This window comes from Melanotaenia boesemani, chromosome 22 (genome assembly GCF_017639745.1).
Source record: "Melanotaenia boesemani isolate fMelBoe1 chromosome 22, fMelBoe1.pri, whole genome shotgun sequence".
Lineage (NCBI taxonomy): Eukaryota > Metazoa > Chordata > Actinopteri > Atheriniformes > Melanotaeniidae > Melanotaenia > Melanotaenia boesemani.
Genome location: NC_055703.1, coordinates 22,478,408 through 22,496,188, shown reverse-complemented (window position 1 = coordinate 22,496,188; position 17,781 = coordinate 22,478,408). Strand labels below are relative to the sequence as shown.

At 42.1% G+C, this 17,781-nt stretch overlaps 2 protein-coding genes across 2 annotated transcripts in view; both read right to left on the bottom strand.

Moving 5' to 3' along the window:
• Nucleotides 1-1,657: 1,657 nt before the first annotated feature.
• Nucleotides 1,658-3,391, bottom strand: LOC121633272 (fatty acid-binding protein, brain-like). Its single transcript, XM_041975146.1, has 4 exons — nt 3,234-3,391; nt 2,886-3,058; nt 2,394-2,495; nt 1,658-1,928 (listed from the first exon to the last, which is right to left on the bottom strand). The coding sequence occupies exons 1-4, from the start codon at nt 3,304-3,306 to the stop codon at nt 1,878-1,880; spliced, it is 399 nt and encodes a 132-aa protein (XP_041831080.1). The 5' UTR covers nt 3,307-3,391; the 3' UTR covers nt 1,658-1,877.
• A 1,913-nt stretch (nt 3,392-5,304) lies between these two features.
• Nucleotides 5,305-17,781, bottom strand: part of LOC121633264 (cell wall protein DAN4-like) — a 29,388-nt gene continuing 16,911 nt past the window's right edge. Inside the window, exons 2-8 of the mRNA XM_041975131.1 lie at nt 11,765-11,884; nt 10,404-10,982; nt 10,173-10,265; nt 9,846-9,874; nt 9,509-9,559; nt 9,176-9,244; nt 5,305-6,552 (exon numbers count right to left, since the gene is read on the bottom strand). Of these exons, the coding sequence (XP_041831065.1) occupies nt 6,505-6,552; nt 9,176-9,244; nt 9,509-9,559; nt 9,846-9,874; nt 10,173-10,265; nt 10,404-10,982; nt 11,765-11,884 (989 nt within the window). The 3' untranslated portion in view covers nt 5,305-6,504. The remainder of the gene's footprint in view (nt 6,553-9,175; nt 9,245-9,508; nt 9,560-9,845; nt 9,875-10,172; nt 10,266-10,403; nt 10,983-11,764; nt 11,885-17,781) is intronic.

Sequence of the window (17,781 nt, the reverse complement as noted above, 5' to 3'; positions counted from 1 at the left end):
GTAAGAGAAGATAAGGGAGCTTATTGCAGGCAGTGGCAAGTGCACAAAGACTAAATGAAGAAACAGACAGACAAGCAATGGGTAAACAGTGATACATTAGATAAAGAATCAAAACATAAAGAAACTCTAACCTAGATTTAGAATATTAAAAAAAAATAGGCTTGCCCCCTAAAAAATGTAAATAAAACCCAACTGCCTACTCTTTCTTTCTAGTGAAACAAAATTACCAACAATAAATAAAAAAATCAATAAATACAAGACACAGCCACACCAATGACAAGATGACAGCTCTTTCGTCCTTGTGCCATCGTAGCTGTTGTGATTGGCCTGGACGTTTGAAGCCCAGCCAATCAGTTGTCAGACGAGCAAAAGGTCTTTCCAGGTGTTGGGGACAGAAGCCAATTCCAGCCAAGTGCTAAACCACTGTGTTTTGCATGCAACAAAAAAAGTAGTTTGCATACAGCAGTGACCAAGGGACAAAACAACTTCCGATCTCATGTCATTGCATGTAACAATTCAATTTGCACATGACAAATTACAGAATGCTGATAAATAGAAGATCTGAAGCGGTGTTGAATCTTTCACAAAAGTACAAAATAACTGTAATTAAACTGGTTTAGAGCACTGCATTCTCTCCCGTTTCATTCAGTATGTGGTAAAGTTAGAATCTCATCTGACAAAGAGAAGAATTGGAAAGAAAAATATTGGAATATTCTTAAAATTATTGATCCATCTCTGACTTTATGCTGAATAATTTAATATGTGGTGCTATAACCTTCAAACTATTACATAACTTTCAAATCTGCATAAATTCTACAGAGCACTGACATTTTATAAATTCTTTGTCATTTGAAAAAGTTTCTTCTTTTCATTCTTTGACAGAATGATCATTAATTTAGAGACATGTCAGGAGGGGAAGTCTTATATGAACAGTTTTTGGTTTCCACCAACTTTTCAGGGAGTTTTCTGACTGTCTGTTCCTATAGCAAATTCTAATCTTGGCCCAAGTAAGGTTAATCAAAAAGGAAGAAAGGAAGGAAATCAAGCAAGCAGTTTTAACTAAAAGCACATTTTACATAACTGGTTTCTTTGGCTGAAAGTAAATTGATGAAAATGAATGAACTGTGACTCATCAGATTAAGCTGAGTGTTGTCTCTGTAAAGACAAACTTCCTGTCAATATGCCAAATCTTGTGTACTTAAATCCACAATCATGGCTTAATAGCACTAAACACTAAACATGATGTATATGATCATGAATATTAGCCGTCTAAATGTAACAGCAGAGTAAATAAAGGCTAATGAAATTCAAGGGTCAAAAATCAGAATCACATTAGAGGCAAATAAGTCTGTAGCTCTGGGCTCTAAAAAGGTCATTTGGCTAATTGATTTAAGTTACTCTAAGCTGCTGCTGTCCATTGGATAGATATTTTACAAACTGATTGAGTTGATTTTCAGTTCTGTAAAATCATACAACAGTCAGGCATGGGACATTTTGTGCAATGAGGAAAAAAATAAGATGTTGTATACCAACTTTATGGCCTCATGGAGAGAAAGTTTCTTATATTCTCCTCTGCAAAAGGTCAGAGGTGAGAGTGTTATGTCATGGGTCATAATGGATAATGAACATACACAGAGGAAAAGACAAAGATTCATTCTGCGTTTTTTCTTTTTTTATTTCATGTTTCACACAGGTTTTCAAAGCGATCCGTCCATCATGACAGAAAAGTATTCATATAAAAAAAATCTTACAAAACATGTGCAGCTTGCAGGCCTTGTACATGTGGAAGAAGATGAAGTGCAAAGAGAAGCATACAATCCACAATAATCCCAAAATCATCAGTTATTGCCGGTTCAGGATGCTGTCTGTTAGAGCACTCATGCCTTCTCGTAGGTACGGACAGAATGGACGTCTTCAAAAGTCAAATTCTGCAGAAAAGAGAAAAAAAATTAACATAGTTTCCAAATTTCACAAAACAACATCAACAAGCTGATTTGTAGCTTTGCTTAGTTCAATGCAAGCAATAAAAACATACATAAAAGTGGATTTACAAAGGAAGGAACCCACAGAGACTTTATTGTACAACATCTTTGTAGAAAAATGTACGTCTGGCTGTGAAATTTACCATCTGTCTTACATGGAAGATTTAGTGGTATTTAAGATTAAGAAACCTGTAAGGAAAATAAATGCTTGGTTTGGTGGATGCTTTATTTTCTTAGTGGTATATAGAGTACACATTAGATACATGCACACATTTGATATTGATTTTACATTCTGTATCATAATTCTGATGACTTGTCCACTATAAACATTTTCATTTTATGATAAATATACTCCAGTAAATTCATATAAAATCTAACCGGACAGGAAGAAACTGCATCTTTCCTACTTACTATGACCATCTTGTCGTCCTTGATCTCTCGGACAATCTTGGTCTCTTTTCCGTCCCACTTCTGGACGTGGACCAACTTGTCCCCCTCCAGAGTCACTGTGGACTTAAAAGAAAAAAAGAAAAGTGGGAAACGCTGCATAATTATGCTTTGGAGACAGTCGTTTCCCTCAAGATGTCAATGTTTGTCACTGACAAAAGAAAAGAGATGAAGAACTCGACAAAACTTCAGAATTTCAGAAAAAATCCACCCATCTAGTGTTGGAAATAAATCACTGTCCATACGATGTCATACAGCTTAGTATTTAGTACATTATTAACTGCAGCAAAGTTAAATCTCTTCATTCTGGAAACTTGGTGACTGGAAAACTCACAGACTAGGCAGAAAAAAGCTCATATCACTCATTTGTAGAATCACTCATGCATTTAATTATTTCATTCATTTATAATCATAAAATGAACTATTGAGTGTTTTTTTTTCTTTGTGTGAACCTACCTTGCAGTTCCTGTCATCAACAGTGGTTTCATCAAATTCCTCTCCCAGCGTGAAGGAGATCTCCGTGTTTTTGAAGGTGCTCTGGGTGCGGATCGCCAGCTTGTCTCCCTCCTGGCTGATGATCACAGTCGGCTTGGTCACATTACCGACCTGCCTAGTGGCAAAGCCCACACCTGAATAAGAAACAGAACACATAAATTATTGTAAACCATTTTTTTAATCTTCTGAGATGTTGGCATGAAAAGTGACCTAAAAGGTTTAATATAAAGCAGCATGTGTAATTTTTTCTGGTTTGATTTATTTGTAAAGAAATGAAGCTAAAAGGGAAAGAAAAAGAGTTTCACTCACCAAGTGCTTTCATGTAGTCATCAAAGTTCTCACTGTCAACCAGTTTCCAAGAGGCGCAGAAGGCGTCAACCATGGTGAAGGTTTGCAGAGAGGCAAAGTTATCTCCAAAGCACACTGAGCAAGCTGCAGCTTTTGCAAGTTTACTCCCTACACTTATTTTTCTGCCTCTTATTATTATGCACACAGATGGGTGGCACCAAGAATCCTATTGGCTCAGGAGATTTTCTCTGAGTTGTGATTGGCTATTAAATTGGGTCATGTTGTAGACAAGGATAAAAAAAAATTGGATTAGGACAGTTGTATGCTTAATGATGTAATTACTCTTTTCATGGGTTTCAATTGGTTTTGGTACAGGTGGTTATTAATATCTCCTATTTGTTGAAAATTTACATGACAGAGAGAACAAAGTAAATTGTTAAAACTTAACAGAAAAAAAAAAAAAAATCTTTGTTTCTGTGTCTGGAAAAGGGATGCCGTCTGTTATAAGTGTGTAATTGAACTTGAACAGGATTCAGAGTTGGTGGTGAATGACACAGAGGACTCATGATGCTTTGTCTCACTCTGGCAGCTTTTATGAGCTAATCCACAATCATGTTTCAATTCATTTCCACATGTTAATCCACCTTTGGTCATGTGGTGGAGACCAAGCTTCATGGGTGTGGAATGTGTCCTGTAGTGGAGCGCCAATGAAGCAGAATCACATTGTTTGACAGCCCTTTGTCCTTAACTGCATTAACACTTTGCCCCCAACTGCAATTTCTTCATGCTAGACACACTAATTACTATGAGTAAATGTCTATGTGTGTGTGTGTGGGTGTGTGTGTGTGTGTGTGTGTGTTAAAGACTTATGTCTAACTTTCTCACACACTGTAAATGTATGTCAGAGACATATCTGCTTCCCATTTTGAAATTTATAAATAAACTGTGGCCTCATTTCTTAATTATTCTTCCTTAAAGCTGCCACCTTCAGGATAAATAATAGTCACGATGTAAAATCAACTAAAAAATTAACTTTAAGGATGCTGTACTATTAGTTTCTTAGTGGGATAATGCTTTTTTGTAAGATATATTTTAATAAGTAGGCAGAGAAGGAAAGTAACTACAACTATGAACAGTTTTCCAGTATTTTAATATTTACAGTCTCACATATTTGCATTTATTGTCTATTTTTATGTCAGAGAGGAATATTTTATACTTTGCTTGTGAAGTAGTCTGAGTTAAGCTACACTTACTAGTTCCTTCCTTAGCTCTTGCCTCGGTGACGACTTCCTGATGGTTCCATGAAAAATATGCCAAGCTACATACAATCAAGTAGACTCTGTTTTACTCTGGTTTGATTTCCACCTCCTTGAAGATATTTATGATACGAGTTCAGTAATTTCTTACTATGCAAGAAAAAAAAAGTAAAGGAGATGGTCAACAGTTACACATGTGTGCGTGTGTATTAAAAAAAAGTAGGATGAATGTACACGCATGACCCTTCACATGTTGAAGGATCTCTGGCGCCACTCTCTGGTCAGAAACAGAATAATAAAAAGCTGAAACTGATCTAACTGTCCCTTTGTTTACATTTGCCCAGGTTTAATCTTTAAAATGATATGTTGAATCAGGACGTTTCCTCCAGTAAACTTTAAAAATTTTAATAAACTTTAAAAACCAACATGAAAAATATGCACATCCACAAACACAGTGTTTACTTTCTGAACATATTTAAGAACAAATGATTTTATTTCATTAACAAGATTTGTGCTCCTCAGTTCTTTTATTGATTAATCATTTTCTGCTGCTGGTAAATCATCACAACTTATACTTTATTCAGATGTAATAAAGTAGTTTGGATCCATAAACTACTTTATCATCGTATCATTTAAATGTTAATTTTTTTCCTTTTTCTTTTTTAATTAGTCTAAAACAAGTTTTTCTTGTAAATCAGACCACACGTCTCAATGGCAGGTTATAAATAAATGTTAAGAAAATTCTGTTAAATCTTTATTTAAATTTCTTTAACTTCGTCGAGAACAAAACAAACAGGAACACAATCTAAACCAGTAGCAGTGAGGTTTTTCTCCAGTCTACCTAAACACACCTCACAGATGAATCAGCAGCCTGAATGTCCTGCATGAGACTGTCTGACTTAAAGTTCTGATCATGGTTGAAACTATGACTAAAATACAGGAAAGTATCTCAGCTGCAGAGCCTGAATTTAAGTAAAAAAATTCCAGCTAAAGTCAATTTCTTCTAAAAATAAACCGAGAGCTTGAAATGTTTGTCTTTTTGGACATTAGATTGTGTTTTAATGTGTGGGTGTTACACAGACTCAGTGTTTCCTGGTGTAGCTGAAAGAATTAATGCAATATTTTAGATTTAAAAGCTAAAATTTTTCTCTGGCATATTTAGTACCAAGGTAATGGAAATAACTGAGTGGCTCTGAGCTATATATGATGCCATGAGAAACATCACGTTGGTGTTTCAGTGGTTAGTGAGGTGTTAGCTTCTATTCACAGATTAACATGTGTGAGCGTGGGAATACATCATTTTTACTGTGCATCTCAGACTGGTGGAAGAAGAACCTGCAGTTTGATAAACACCTATAAATGAAGGGATATACGTTTATTTTGTTGAATGTAAGTTAAAAAATGTTTAAAATTTATATACATTCATTTAAAGATAACACTGAACAATAAAGCATGATGTCATGGGGCTCATCATGGTGGAGCATCAGTGGTTAATGAGGTGTTAGTTTGTGTTAGATGCTAACTTTAAATGAACGTGGGAACAACTGCAGCAGAGATGTTTGGTTTTTTTATCATTAAAACCTCAACAGTCAACAGTCATGAGACTTAAAATGTGTCAAACCATACAGGTAAAGGTATTTGTAGTCCTGTGTGAGTCATTATTCAAAATAAAGCATAGCAGAGATACATAAAATCAGATTTAACAGATACCAGCATGTGTTCATTTGCAGATAGAGAGGATTAAACAAGAGTTAAAGATTAAAAGGAATCATGGTAATAAAACAATCACATAAAGAAACAGTAAACTAACCACTATGTTTTTCATATTCTCTCTTCTTTCCCATACTCTCCACCTCAGTTACATGCCTCACACAGCTGATACTGTAACTGGTAATGTGCAACTAGTCTGTATCATGGTCGAGCACTTTTAACTCTTCCTGTTCAAGGTGGGAAAGATGCTCCTTCCTGTACAAAGAAGTTGTGAAGCTTTTTAAAAATACTTTGGTTTGTTGATGGTAGAACTGGAGCTGTTTAGATCAGTTGGAAGAAACTCTCACGTTGCTGTAGATCACAGGGTCAGGGACCTAGAAGGAAACATTACAGCACAAACTTTGTTATTCAGGTTTTCAACACGTCCTCCAGCTGATACGAGTTACAGGTAATTTCTTCATTCTGTTTAACATCTGACTTTCCTTCTTGGAGACATGATTCCTATCAGTGGTCACAAGTTAAATGTCACAAAAAATGCTGTTGTGAATTTTGTTAAATGATAATTGCTAAACTGATGATTTGTTTACTCAATTAATCAGATTACCAGGTAATTGTACACGGAGCTGCCAGACTATAAATTAAATATACTTTTAACAGCTGTGTTTAACTATAACATCACCAATAAAATACATTGGACCACTCCCACATCTTTATAAAAAATGTGACAACATATTATTTCCTAAATTAAACCGACTATAGATTTATGCTGCTCTTCCCTGAGCTGCCACCTTATCGTGGTGGAGGAGTTTGTGCGCCCTGACGATCCTAGCAGCTATGTTGTCGGGGGTTCATGCCCCTGGTAGGGTCACCCATGGTAAACAGGTGTCTAGGGGAGGGACCAGACGATTTGCGGCTCAAATCACCCTTATGATGATGAAAAAAATGAGGACCAAGGTTTCCCTTGCCCGGACGTGGGTCACCACCCCTTCTGGAGCCAGGCCTGGAGGTGGGGCATGGAGGCGAGCGCCTGGGGGCCGGGCCTTTGCCCACGGGGCCTGGTCGGGTCATGGGCCTCTCCTCTCATGGGCTCACCACCTACAAGAGGGGCCATAGGGGTCGGGTGCATTGTGAGCTGGGCGGCTGCCAGAGGCGGGGACCCTGGCAGTCTGATCCTGCAAAAGCTAGCTCTAGGGACGTGGAATGTCACCTCTCTGGCGGGGAAGGAGCCTGAGCTGGTACGCGAGGTTGAGCGGTTCCGGCTAGATATAGTTGGACTCACCTCGACGCACGGCTTGGGCTCTGGAACCAGTGTCCTTGAGAGGGGCTGGACCCTCTTCCATTCTGGAGTTGCTCATGCTACTGCTGGCATGCTCATTGTCCCCCAACTTGGTGCCTGTACGTTGGGGTTTACCCCGGTGGATAATGAAAGGGTAGCCTCCCTCCGCCTTCGGGTGGGGGGACGGGTCCTGACTGTTGTTTGTGCTTATGCACCAAATAGTCCCTAGGGGGGGGGGGGGGGGGGGTTGGAGAGCACTCCTTCCGGGGACTCCCTCGTTCTGCTGGGGGACTTCACACTCGGGTGAAGAGAGGGGCGGAGCTTTCAACTGATCACCACCTGGTGGTGAGTTGGCTCAGATGGTGGGGGAGGATGCCGGTCAGACCTGGTAGACCCAAGCGTGTTGTGAGGGTCTGCTGGGAACGTCTGGCAGAGTCCCCTGTCAGAAAGAGTTTCAACTCCCATCTCTGGCAGAGCTTCAACCATGGAGAAGACATTCGACCGTGTTCCCTGGGGACTCCTGTGGGGGGTACTCCGGGGGTATGGAGTGCTGGACTCGCTTGTACGAGATGTCCGGTCCCTGTACAACCGGTGTCAGAGCTTGGTCCGCATTGCCAGCAGTAAATCAGAATTGTTTCCAGTGCGGGTTGGACTCCGCCAAGGCTGCCCTCTGTCACCGATTGTGTTCATAACCTTTATGGACAGAATTTCTAGGTGCAGCCGAGGTGTTGAGGGGATCCGGTTAGGTGGCCTCAGGATTGGGTCTCTGCTCTTTGCAGATGACGTGGTTCTGTTGGCTTCATCGAGCCGTGATCTTCAGCTCTCACTGGAGCGATTCGCAGCCGAGTGTGAAGGGGCTGGGATGAGAATCAGCACCTCCAAATCCGAGACCATGGTCCTCAGCTGGAAAAGGGTGGAGTGCTCTCTCCAGGTCTGCAATAGGGTCCTGCCCCTAGTGGAGGAGTTTACATATCTCGGGGTCTTGTTCATGAGTGAGGGAAGAATGGAGCGGGAGATTGACAGGCGGATCGGTGCGGTGTCTGTAGTGAAGCGGACTCTGCATCGGTCTGTCGTGGTGAAGAGGGAGCTGAGCCAAAAGGCAAAGCTCTCGATTTACCTATGGTCATGAGCTGTGGGTAGTGAGCTCACTAGAACGAGATCGCGAATAGAAGCGGCCGAAATGAGTTTCCTCCGCAGGGTGGCCGGGCTCTCCCTTAGAGATAGGGTGAGAAGCTCAGTGATCCGGGAGGGGCTCAGAGTAGAGCCGCTGCTCCTCCACATCGAGAGGAGCCAGATGAGGTGAGGTGGCTCGGACATCTGGTCAGAATGCCTCCCTGGTGAGGTGTTCCAGGCACGTCCCACCAGAATAAGGCCCCGGGGAAGACCCAGGACACGCTGGACAGACTACATCTCTCGGCTGGCCTGGGAACGCCTCGGGATCCCTCCGGATGAGCTGGTGAATGTGGCCGGGGAGAGGGAAGTCTGGGTTTCCCTGCTTAGGCAGCTGCCCCCGCGACCCGACTCCGGATCAGCGGAAGAAAATGAATGGATGGATGGATAGATTTATGCTGTTTGGAAATCAGATCAGTTTTTCTGCAGTTACTCAAAGTAAAACAATCTTGATAACAGACACCGAAACATTTGCTTATTTCTATAGAACAAAACACAGTAGTTCATGCTTTTGCAGCAACATGTAGCGTATAATACATGACACCACTCACCTGTTCTCTTTGTCTGGTCTGATCCATGAAGCTGATGGAGGCGTACAAAACACCATCCTCAGGATCAGCCTGTACAAAGAACACACCATCATGGCTGCTCAGTGATGTAAAGATTTATACTGAAGAAATTACACATTGATTTAAATGAAGCAATTTCATCATCATCATCATCATCATCATCATCATCATCGCAGCTCCTTCCTCTCTTCTGTTGCATAACAAAAATAGATCCAGTGCTTACTGTGTTTATTCAAAGAAACAGTTTAGAGAACCAACACATACAGATCAGAGTGTGTGTGACTTTGTAATTGGGTGTAGTGTGTGTTCTGTTACCTGACGGCTTTCTGGACCAGAATGAGTCACTGCAGGGTTTAAGCTCAGTTCCTGCACCATGACACATGAGTAACATATCTGTGTAAGTTTAAGAGTCTGAGCACAAAACTACACACCACATGTACGACTGTCAGAGAGGAGTTCATTTAACTCATTTAAAGGCTGTTAGTGGTGACAAAGACTTCATTCACCCTGCTGCTGTAAAAATAAACTTTTTATTCAATGTAAACTACAGCAGTTATCACAGAATAAAATCACTGATATCCACACAAACCAGACTTTAACAGTGTTTTGTAGAACACAGTTAAATATTAAATCAATCAGAGTTTAAACTCACTGTGTTTTCTTCCTTCTTCTTTTTACTTCCTGAAAATACAAAAGAAACGAGTTCAGCTTCTAAACTCAAAGCTCAGGCTTTCAGTCCTGTCTGTTTTCTAAAAATCACCATCAAAGAAGAGCTGCTTTAACACACATGTTTATCTGAACTAACAATCTTCACATGATTAACTTCCTCAATTCTATTACTGATCAGGTCAGTGTTAGATTGAGAATTTCTGTAGATCCAAGACTCAGCTAAATGCATCAAAATTAAAAGTTTGAATGTCAAACACTGTTTTTATACACCTGCATGGAGGGTGGAGCTGCCATGTAGAGATGTTCTCACCTTTAGTTTTCTTCCATATGATGATGATCATCACAACAGTGATTAAGAGAGCTGCTGAACTCACAGAAACAATAATAAACAGCAACAATGAACCTGGAAAATGTTAAACATGATCAGCGGTTCTGAAGGTTTCAGACTGAGACACACTGACTGAAGCAGAGAAAATCTCCACCAGCAGCCAAGAGTCAGTCTGACATTCAAACTGCAGAAGATGAGAGATTCAGTCTCTACCTGCTTGTTGTGATGGATTGTTGTTGTTTGTAGGTGTTTGTCTGTCCACTGATGTCTCTTTAGTTTGTGTTGCTGATGTTGTATTACTTGCAGTGGATGATGTCTGTGTCTCTGATGTTGCTGTGGTAGTTGACAGAGTTGTGGTAGTGGATGTTGTTGCAATAGTTGATTGAGTTGCTGATGTTGTTTCACGTGCAGTGGATGAACTGGGTGTCTCTGATGTTGCTGTGGTAGTTGACAGAGTTGTGGTAGTGGATGTTGTTGCAATAGTTGATTGAGTTGCTGATGTTGTTTCATGTGCAGTGGATGAACTGGGCGTCTCTGATGTTGCTGTGGTAGTTGACAGAGTTGTGGTAGTGGATGTTGTTGCAATAGTTGATTGAGTTGCTGATGTTGTTTCACGTGCAGTGGATGAACTGGGCGTCTCTGATGTTGCTGTGGTAGTTGACAGAGTTGTGGTAGTGGATGTTGTTGCAATAGTTGATTGAGTTGCTGATGTTGTTTCACGTGCAGTGGATGATTTCGGTGTCTTTGACGGTGTTGTAGTAGCTGATTGTGTTGTTGATGGTCTTTCTCCGTCTGATAAACACAGTAACAAGATGTAACCACAGTGTTCATTAAGATCAAACTCCATGTTTAAAATCTTTACAAAAAGTTAGAAAATAGGTGAAAATGAACCCATTTCTCCTTAAATGTGTGTTTTCTTTAAGATGAAAATAACTTCATCACTGTGATCATAATTATTGTGATATTTCAGTCTGTTGTTCAAACAAGACAGTTTGAGCTGAAAACATCATGTTGTAAATACTAATTGGTAATAACAAACAGATCAACATTAGAGTCTGGTCCTTGTTGTTGTCCTGATACAAACTGTCTTGCAGGTGTAAAGACCAGCATCCTCGTCTGTGACCTACTTTATAATCAGAGAACAGTTCCCTGTAAGACTCAGTCTGTCTGATTTAGTTGCTGCTTCTCTGTGAATCTGTCCATGTTCAAACAGCGTTACTGTTATTTTGTTTTTACTGAGTTTCCAGGTCATACTTTCACAGTTACTCTGATCATGTGTCACATTTCCACAAGACAAAGTGACTTCATCACCAACTCTGACAGTGAAGGAGGATGAATGTTGTTTAGCTGCTGCTGGTAAGAAAATTAAATTATGAAAATTAAACAGCTGAATATAAATGTCTGTCATGTTTCTTGTTTATGGGAGGATTATTTTACAATTAATAAAAGTTTGTAACCAAGTTACAGATAAAACATGTCTGTGTTAGAGGAGGAAAACTTAATGAAGCTACATTAGTAAAGCTCTGAAACTGGTTTAAATCATTTTATTTAACATGTTAAATATGTTTCCTTACCTGTAAACTGAAGCATCAGAATCAGGAATAAAGACATTTTAATCCATCTGAGTGGAACCATTGTGCTTCTGTCTCTCTTGTTGTCTCCTTCATAAATGACCGAGTCTCTAAAAGTGGTTTCTTAAACAGAAATATATTATGAACTTCTTCTGGTTTGTGAGGCGTCACTTCCTGATAGTGACTTCACTCTGTGTTTTAACACCTCTGTTCCTTGTTGAATTAATTGAGTTGTTTACCTCCTATTTCCTTATTCATTTAAAAATCTAAATAAAACTTTTTAGCTTTTAATGCATGTTGAATGTATTTTACTGAATCTTTAATCTGCTTTGTTTTCCACTGAAGATGACAGTGGACAGTTCAGCAAAGAACAGAGGAAGCTGCATGTGTGGGAAGATTGATGGTACAGATAAACGTTTTACTTCATGCAGCTCTTCTATTTTGAATGTGTTTATTAATAAATTAGTAAACTGATGTCATTTTTCTGAGAAGTTTAGGAGAAGTGTTTTACTGAAAATGTATCTACAAAAGGTGCAGAGCTCCAGTTATGATTAGATAAACATCATAAAAACATCAGTTTGTTCATTTAGTTGCAGTGACGGAGACAGAAAACGTTCACTGTGGTCGCTACGATGGATTTGTGATTATTTCTGGGGTGCCGTACATGTTCCACTACACAGTGAGTAAGTGTGTAAAGCAAAACTCGGCTGCAACGTCACGCAGCGGCCTGGAAGAAGAAATTGTGAAGTGCAGTTTCTCAGCATCAAGATGCTGCTGGGCTGTGACGCTCCAGAAACGTGCAAAATAAATGTCAGTGCACCATCAAACAAGTCAGCAACACTGAGTTATAAAGTTTGAAGGTTATCTAGTGCAACTTAAACAACATGATAACAACAATAAAAAATACTACTAATAATTTTTACTGAATTCATCCCAATTGAGAAATTCAGCTCTGCATTTAATCCATCTCTAGATGTACGAGAGAGCAGTGGGCTGCCATGATGTTCCAGCACCTGGAGAGCAGTTGGGAGGGTTCAGGGACTTGCAATAATTCATAGTTCAATTCATTCTCCAACACCACTCACTTTCCCTGTCGGGATGAGAGTCGAGAAAGAAGCTCAGACACTGGAAGGTGGCAATGACAGATGATCAGGAAGGCACACGGTAGCAGAGACGCACACAGCCAAGTTTTCTTCAGAGACTTTTAACTGAATACATTATACTTTGAGTTAGACGCAGGACAGACAACTCGCCTGACTGGGGTGTGGTTCTGCAGGGTCTGCCCATGGCTGGTGAACTTGATGAGGAGGGATGGGGTAAAATTGGCAAGAGGCAGCATAAACGGAAGACATGTGCGAATAATTTGCAGGAAAGTGATGTTGGTGATGCTGGCCATACTAAAGTACAGAGGGACGATCAGGGCACGGAGGAGGGTTTCCGGGTGTTTTTTAAACTTTGTGGGGGTTCTGGGTTCTGTGCTGTTAACCCCCTTAAGTTGGCGAAAGAACTGAAAAAAGAGCTTGGTGACTTGCTGAATGTTTACGTTATAAGAAATGGGGTACGTGCTATGGTGTGCAAGATGGCTGCGCAGTAAACCAGGACACTGAGGATCACCAGCCTGCTAGGTAAGGGTGTTGAGGCCTCTAAAGGTAGAGATTACGGGTATGATTTATGGTGTCTCTGATCAGGTGCTATTAGTTAGCCTGAAGGAGAAGAATGTGATTGGGGTGAAGCTCATGGGCAACACTGAGTGGGGGAGGCTCCTCGCCAGTCCACCTTACTTTTCTTTATGGTGTTTTACCTGCTAAGGTTAAGCTTGGGTGTCAGGGCGTATGAACAACCTCCGGTGAGATGTTACAAATGTAAACATGGGGGGGGGGGGTCATCCAGCTTCTTTTAAAGGGTGCCCTCATTATGTTGAGGAGGAGAACATTGACAGAGTTAGGAAAGGGAATTATATCTCCTATGCTGAAGCAGAGTGGCATGTGGAAGGTGCGAGGGGAGCAGGGCTGATGTGTACTAGACCAGGTACTTGTGACCTGATGAAAATACTTGCTACTTCAGGCGAGGACGACTCTGTGTTAGTCAGTAGAAAAGACTTATTGGCATTCATGGTTGAAGCATTGTGGGATGTAAAAATGGTGGCAAAGAGGAAACCCGATGTGGCGCGAGATATTATTTTGGCTGCTGAAAGATTGCTTGGTTTTAGGGACGTCCCTCCTGAGGATGTCTGGAGTTTTACTTATTCCCAAGATGGGGTAGGCCGTGGGGCCTGTGATAGTCAGGCTCTCTGGGATGATGCAGATGGAGAAGAGGTGTTGGGTGGAGTTGGGGTACAGGATAGTTTAGCTCGAACTTAGCTATATGTTGTTTTTGCTGCAATGGAATGCTAGGAGTCTTATAGCGAATGGTCAGGAATTTCCTGGGTGAATTACTGACTAAATCTGAAATAGTTTGCATTGAAGAAACTTGGTTGAAGCCGAGGTTGGATTTTGTTATTCTGGGATATGATTGTGAGAGAAGAGATCGGGAGGGTGCTTCTATTGTTCTACACCTGCATGTAGGGTGGAGCTGCCATGTAGAGATGTTCTCACCTTTAGTTCTCTTCCATACGATGATGATCACCACAGCAGTGATTAAGAGAGCTGCTGAACTCACAGAAACAATAACAAACACGATGAACCTGGAAAGAGAATTAAAATGTTAAACATGGTCAGAGGTATTTAACAAGGTTTCAGACTGAGACACACTGACTGAAGCAGAGAAAATCTCCACCAGCAGCCAAGAGTCAGTCTGATATTCACACTGCAGAAGATGAGATTCAGTCTCTACCTGGATTGTTGTTGTTTTTAGGTGTTTGTCTGTCCACTGATGTCCCTTTAGTTTGTGTTGCTGATGTTGTTTCACGTGCAGTAGATGATGTCGGTGTCTCTGATGGTGTTGTGGTAGCTGATTGTGTTGTTGATGGTTTGTCTCCATCTAATAAACACAGTAACAAGATGTAACCACAGTGTTCCTTAAGATCAAACTCCATGTTTAAAATCTTTGAAAGAGTTAGAAAATATGTGAACATATGTTTTCTTTCAGACGAAAATAACTTCATCACTGTGATCATAATTATTGTGATATTTCAGTCTGTTGTTCTAACAAGACAGTTTGAGCTGAAAACATCATGATGTAAATACTCATTAGTAATAACAGACAGACCAACACTAGAGCCTAATCCTTGTTTTTGTCCTGATACAAACTGTCTACAGGTGTAAAGACCAACATCCTCGTCTGTGACCTTCTTTATAACCAGAGAACAGTTCGCTGTAAGACTCAGTCTGTCTGATTTAGTTGCTGCTTCTCTGTGAATCTGTCCATGTTTAAACAGCGTTACTGTTGTTTTCATTTAACTGAGCATCCAGGTCGTACTTTCACAGTTACTCTGATCATGTGTCACATTTTCACATGGAAAAGTGACTTCATCACCAATTCTGACAGTGATGAATGAAAAATCTAGTCCATTTGCTGCTGTTGGTAATAAAAGATTAATGTTACAAAAGAAAATGCTCTCCCGTGGGCTCACCACCTGCAGGAGGGGCCATAGGGTTCGGTTGCATTGTGAGCTGGGCGGCTGCCAGAGGGGGGGGGGCTGATCCTCGGCTGCAAAGCTAGGTCTAGGGACGTGGAACGTCACCTCTCTGGCGGGGAAGGAGCCTGAGCTGGTGCATGAGGTTGAGCGGTTCCGGCTAGATATAGTTGGCTAAGCGGAGCACAGCTTCGGCGGTTGCTAAGGTAAAAACTCGAGCATGGGAGGACCTGACCTCGGGCTGCTGACCTCGACTCAGGACGTTGTGAGGCAGTGGAGTGAATACTTCGAAGACCTTCTCAATCCCACCAACACGTCTTCTGATGAAGAAGCAGAGTCTGGGGTAGCTGGTGCTGGCTCTCCTATCTCTGGGGCTGAGGTCGCTGAGGTGGTTAAAATGCTCCTCGGTGGCAAGGCCCCAGGGGTGGATAAGGTCCGCCCAGAGTTCCTTAAGGCTCTGGATGCTGTAGGGCTGTCTTGGTTGACATGCCTCTGCAGCATCGCGTAGACATCGGTGACAGTTCCCCTGGACAGGCAGACTGGGGTGCTGGTCCCCCTCTTCAAAAAGGGAGACCGGAGGGTATGCTCCAACTACAGGGGGACTACACTCCTCAGCCTCCCTGGTAAGGTCTATTCAGGGGTGCTTGAGAGGAGGGTCCGTCGGATAGTCGAACCGGATTGAGGAGGAGCAGTGTGGTTTTCGTCCCGGTCGTGGAACAGTGGACCAGCTCTACACCCTCTTCGGGGTCTTTTAGGGGGCATGGAAGTTTGCCCAACCAATCTACATGCGTTTTGTGGATTTAGAGAAGGCATTCGACCGTGTTCCCCGGGGACTCCTGTGGGGGGTACTCTGGGAGTATAGAGTCCCGGACTCGCTTGTACGAGATGTCCGGTCCCTGTACGACCGGTGTCAGAGCCTGGTCCGCATTGCCGGCAGTAAATCAGAATCATTTCCAGGCTGCCCTCTGTCACCGATTCTGTTCATAACCTTTATGGACAGAATTTCTAGGTGCAGCCGAGGTGTCAAGGGGATCCGGTTCGGGGGCCTCAAGATTGCATCTCTGCTCTTTGCGGATGATGTGGTTCTGTTGGCTTCATCCGGCCGTGATCTTCAGCTCTCACTTGAATGATTCACAGCCGAGTGTGAAGCGGCTGGGATGAGAATCAGCACCTCCAAGTCCAAGACCATGGTCCTCAGCCGGAAAAGGGGGGAGTGCTCTTTCTAGGTCTGCAATAGGGTTCTGCCTCAAGTGGAGGAGTTTACGTATCTTGGGGTCTTGTTCACGAGTGAGGGAAGGATGGAGCGGGTGATCGACAGGCGGATCGATACGGCGTCTGTAGTGATGCAGGCTCTGCATCGGTCTATCGTGGTGAAGAGGGAGCTGAGCCAAAAGGCAAAGCTCTTGATTTACCGGTCGATCTACGTTCCTACCCTCACCTGTGGTCATGAGCTGTAGGTAGTGAGCTCACTAGAACGAGATCGCGAATAGAAGTGGCCGAAATGAGTTTCCTCCGCAGGGTGGCCGGGCTCTCCCTTAGAGATAGGGTGAGAAGCTCAGTGATCCGGGAGGGGCTCAGAGTAGAGCCACTGCTCCTCCACATCGAGAGGAGCCAGATGAGGTGAGGTGGCTCGGGCATCTGGTCAGAATGACTCCCTGGTGAGGTGTTCTGGGCATGTCCCACCGGAAAGAGGCCCCGGGGAAGACCCAGGACACGCTGGACAGATTACATCTCTCCGCTGGCCTGGGAACGCCTTGGGATCCCCCCGAATGACCTGGTGAGTGTGGCCGGGGAGAGGGAAGTCTGGGTTTCCCTGCTTAGGCAGCTCCCCCCGCGACCCGACTCCGGATAAGCGGGTGGGCGGGCGGACGGGTGGACGGACAGACGGACGAAAATGCTTGTGATATTCACTGTTGGTTCAAGAATCAAATTAAAAAAAACAGAAGTTTGTGTTTAACTTACAAAGAATCAAGTAAAGTCATAAAGGTAAAACTAAATATAGCTGTGAAGCTTCTTTTAATTGAGCCATATTTATGTGTGTTCTTACCTGTAAACTGGAGCATCAGTATCAGGAATAAAGACATTTTAATCCATCTGAATGCGACCATTGTTCTTCCATTTTCTCTCTTGTCGTCTTTTCTAGCTCAGTTTGCAAACTGGATTCTTCTAACAAGGAAATGCGTCACGTGGTCTGAGCAGTTTTCAGATGTCACTTTTCTCATAATGACATCACTGTGTTATTTCACACCTTTGTCATGTAAAAGTATTTATTGATGATCTGTTGACTTTTCTAAATTTCATGCAATGAAATTTAAGAGTAAAAATCCCTGCTCTTTGATCCTTCCTGAGAAGGACTGCATATTCACTTTTTCCTACTGAGGTGAACGATACTAACCAGTCGGCTGTCATGTATGATGTCATGTAACACATCATGTTGGTGCATCGG

What these genes read in the sequence shown, in the direction of transcription:
- LOC121633272 (XM_041975146.1), bottom strand. Translation starts at nt 3,306, where the DNA reads ATGGTTGACGCCTTCTGCGCCTCTTGGAAACTGGTTGACAGTGAGAAC. An exon ending in TGACTACATGAAAGCACTTG is followed by an intron (nt 3,059 to 3,233) that starts GTGAGTGAAACT and finishes TTTCTTATTCAG; the next exon opens with GTGTGGGCTTTGCCACTAGG. An exon ending in TTGATGACAGGAACTGCAAG is followed by an intron (nt 2,496 to 2,885) that starts GTAGGTTCACAC and finishes TTTTCTTTTAAG; the next exon opens with TCCACAGTGACTCTGGAGGG.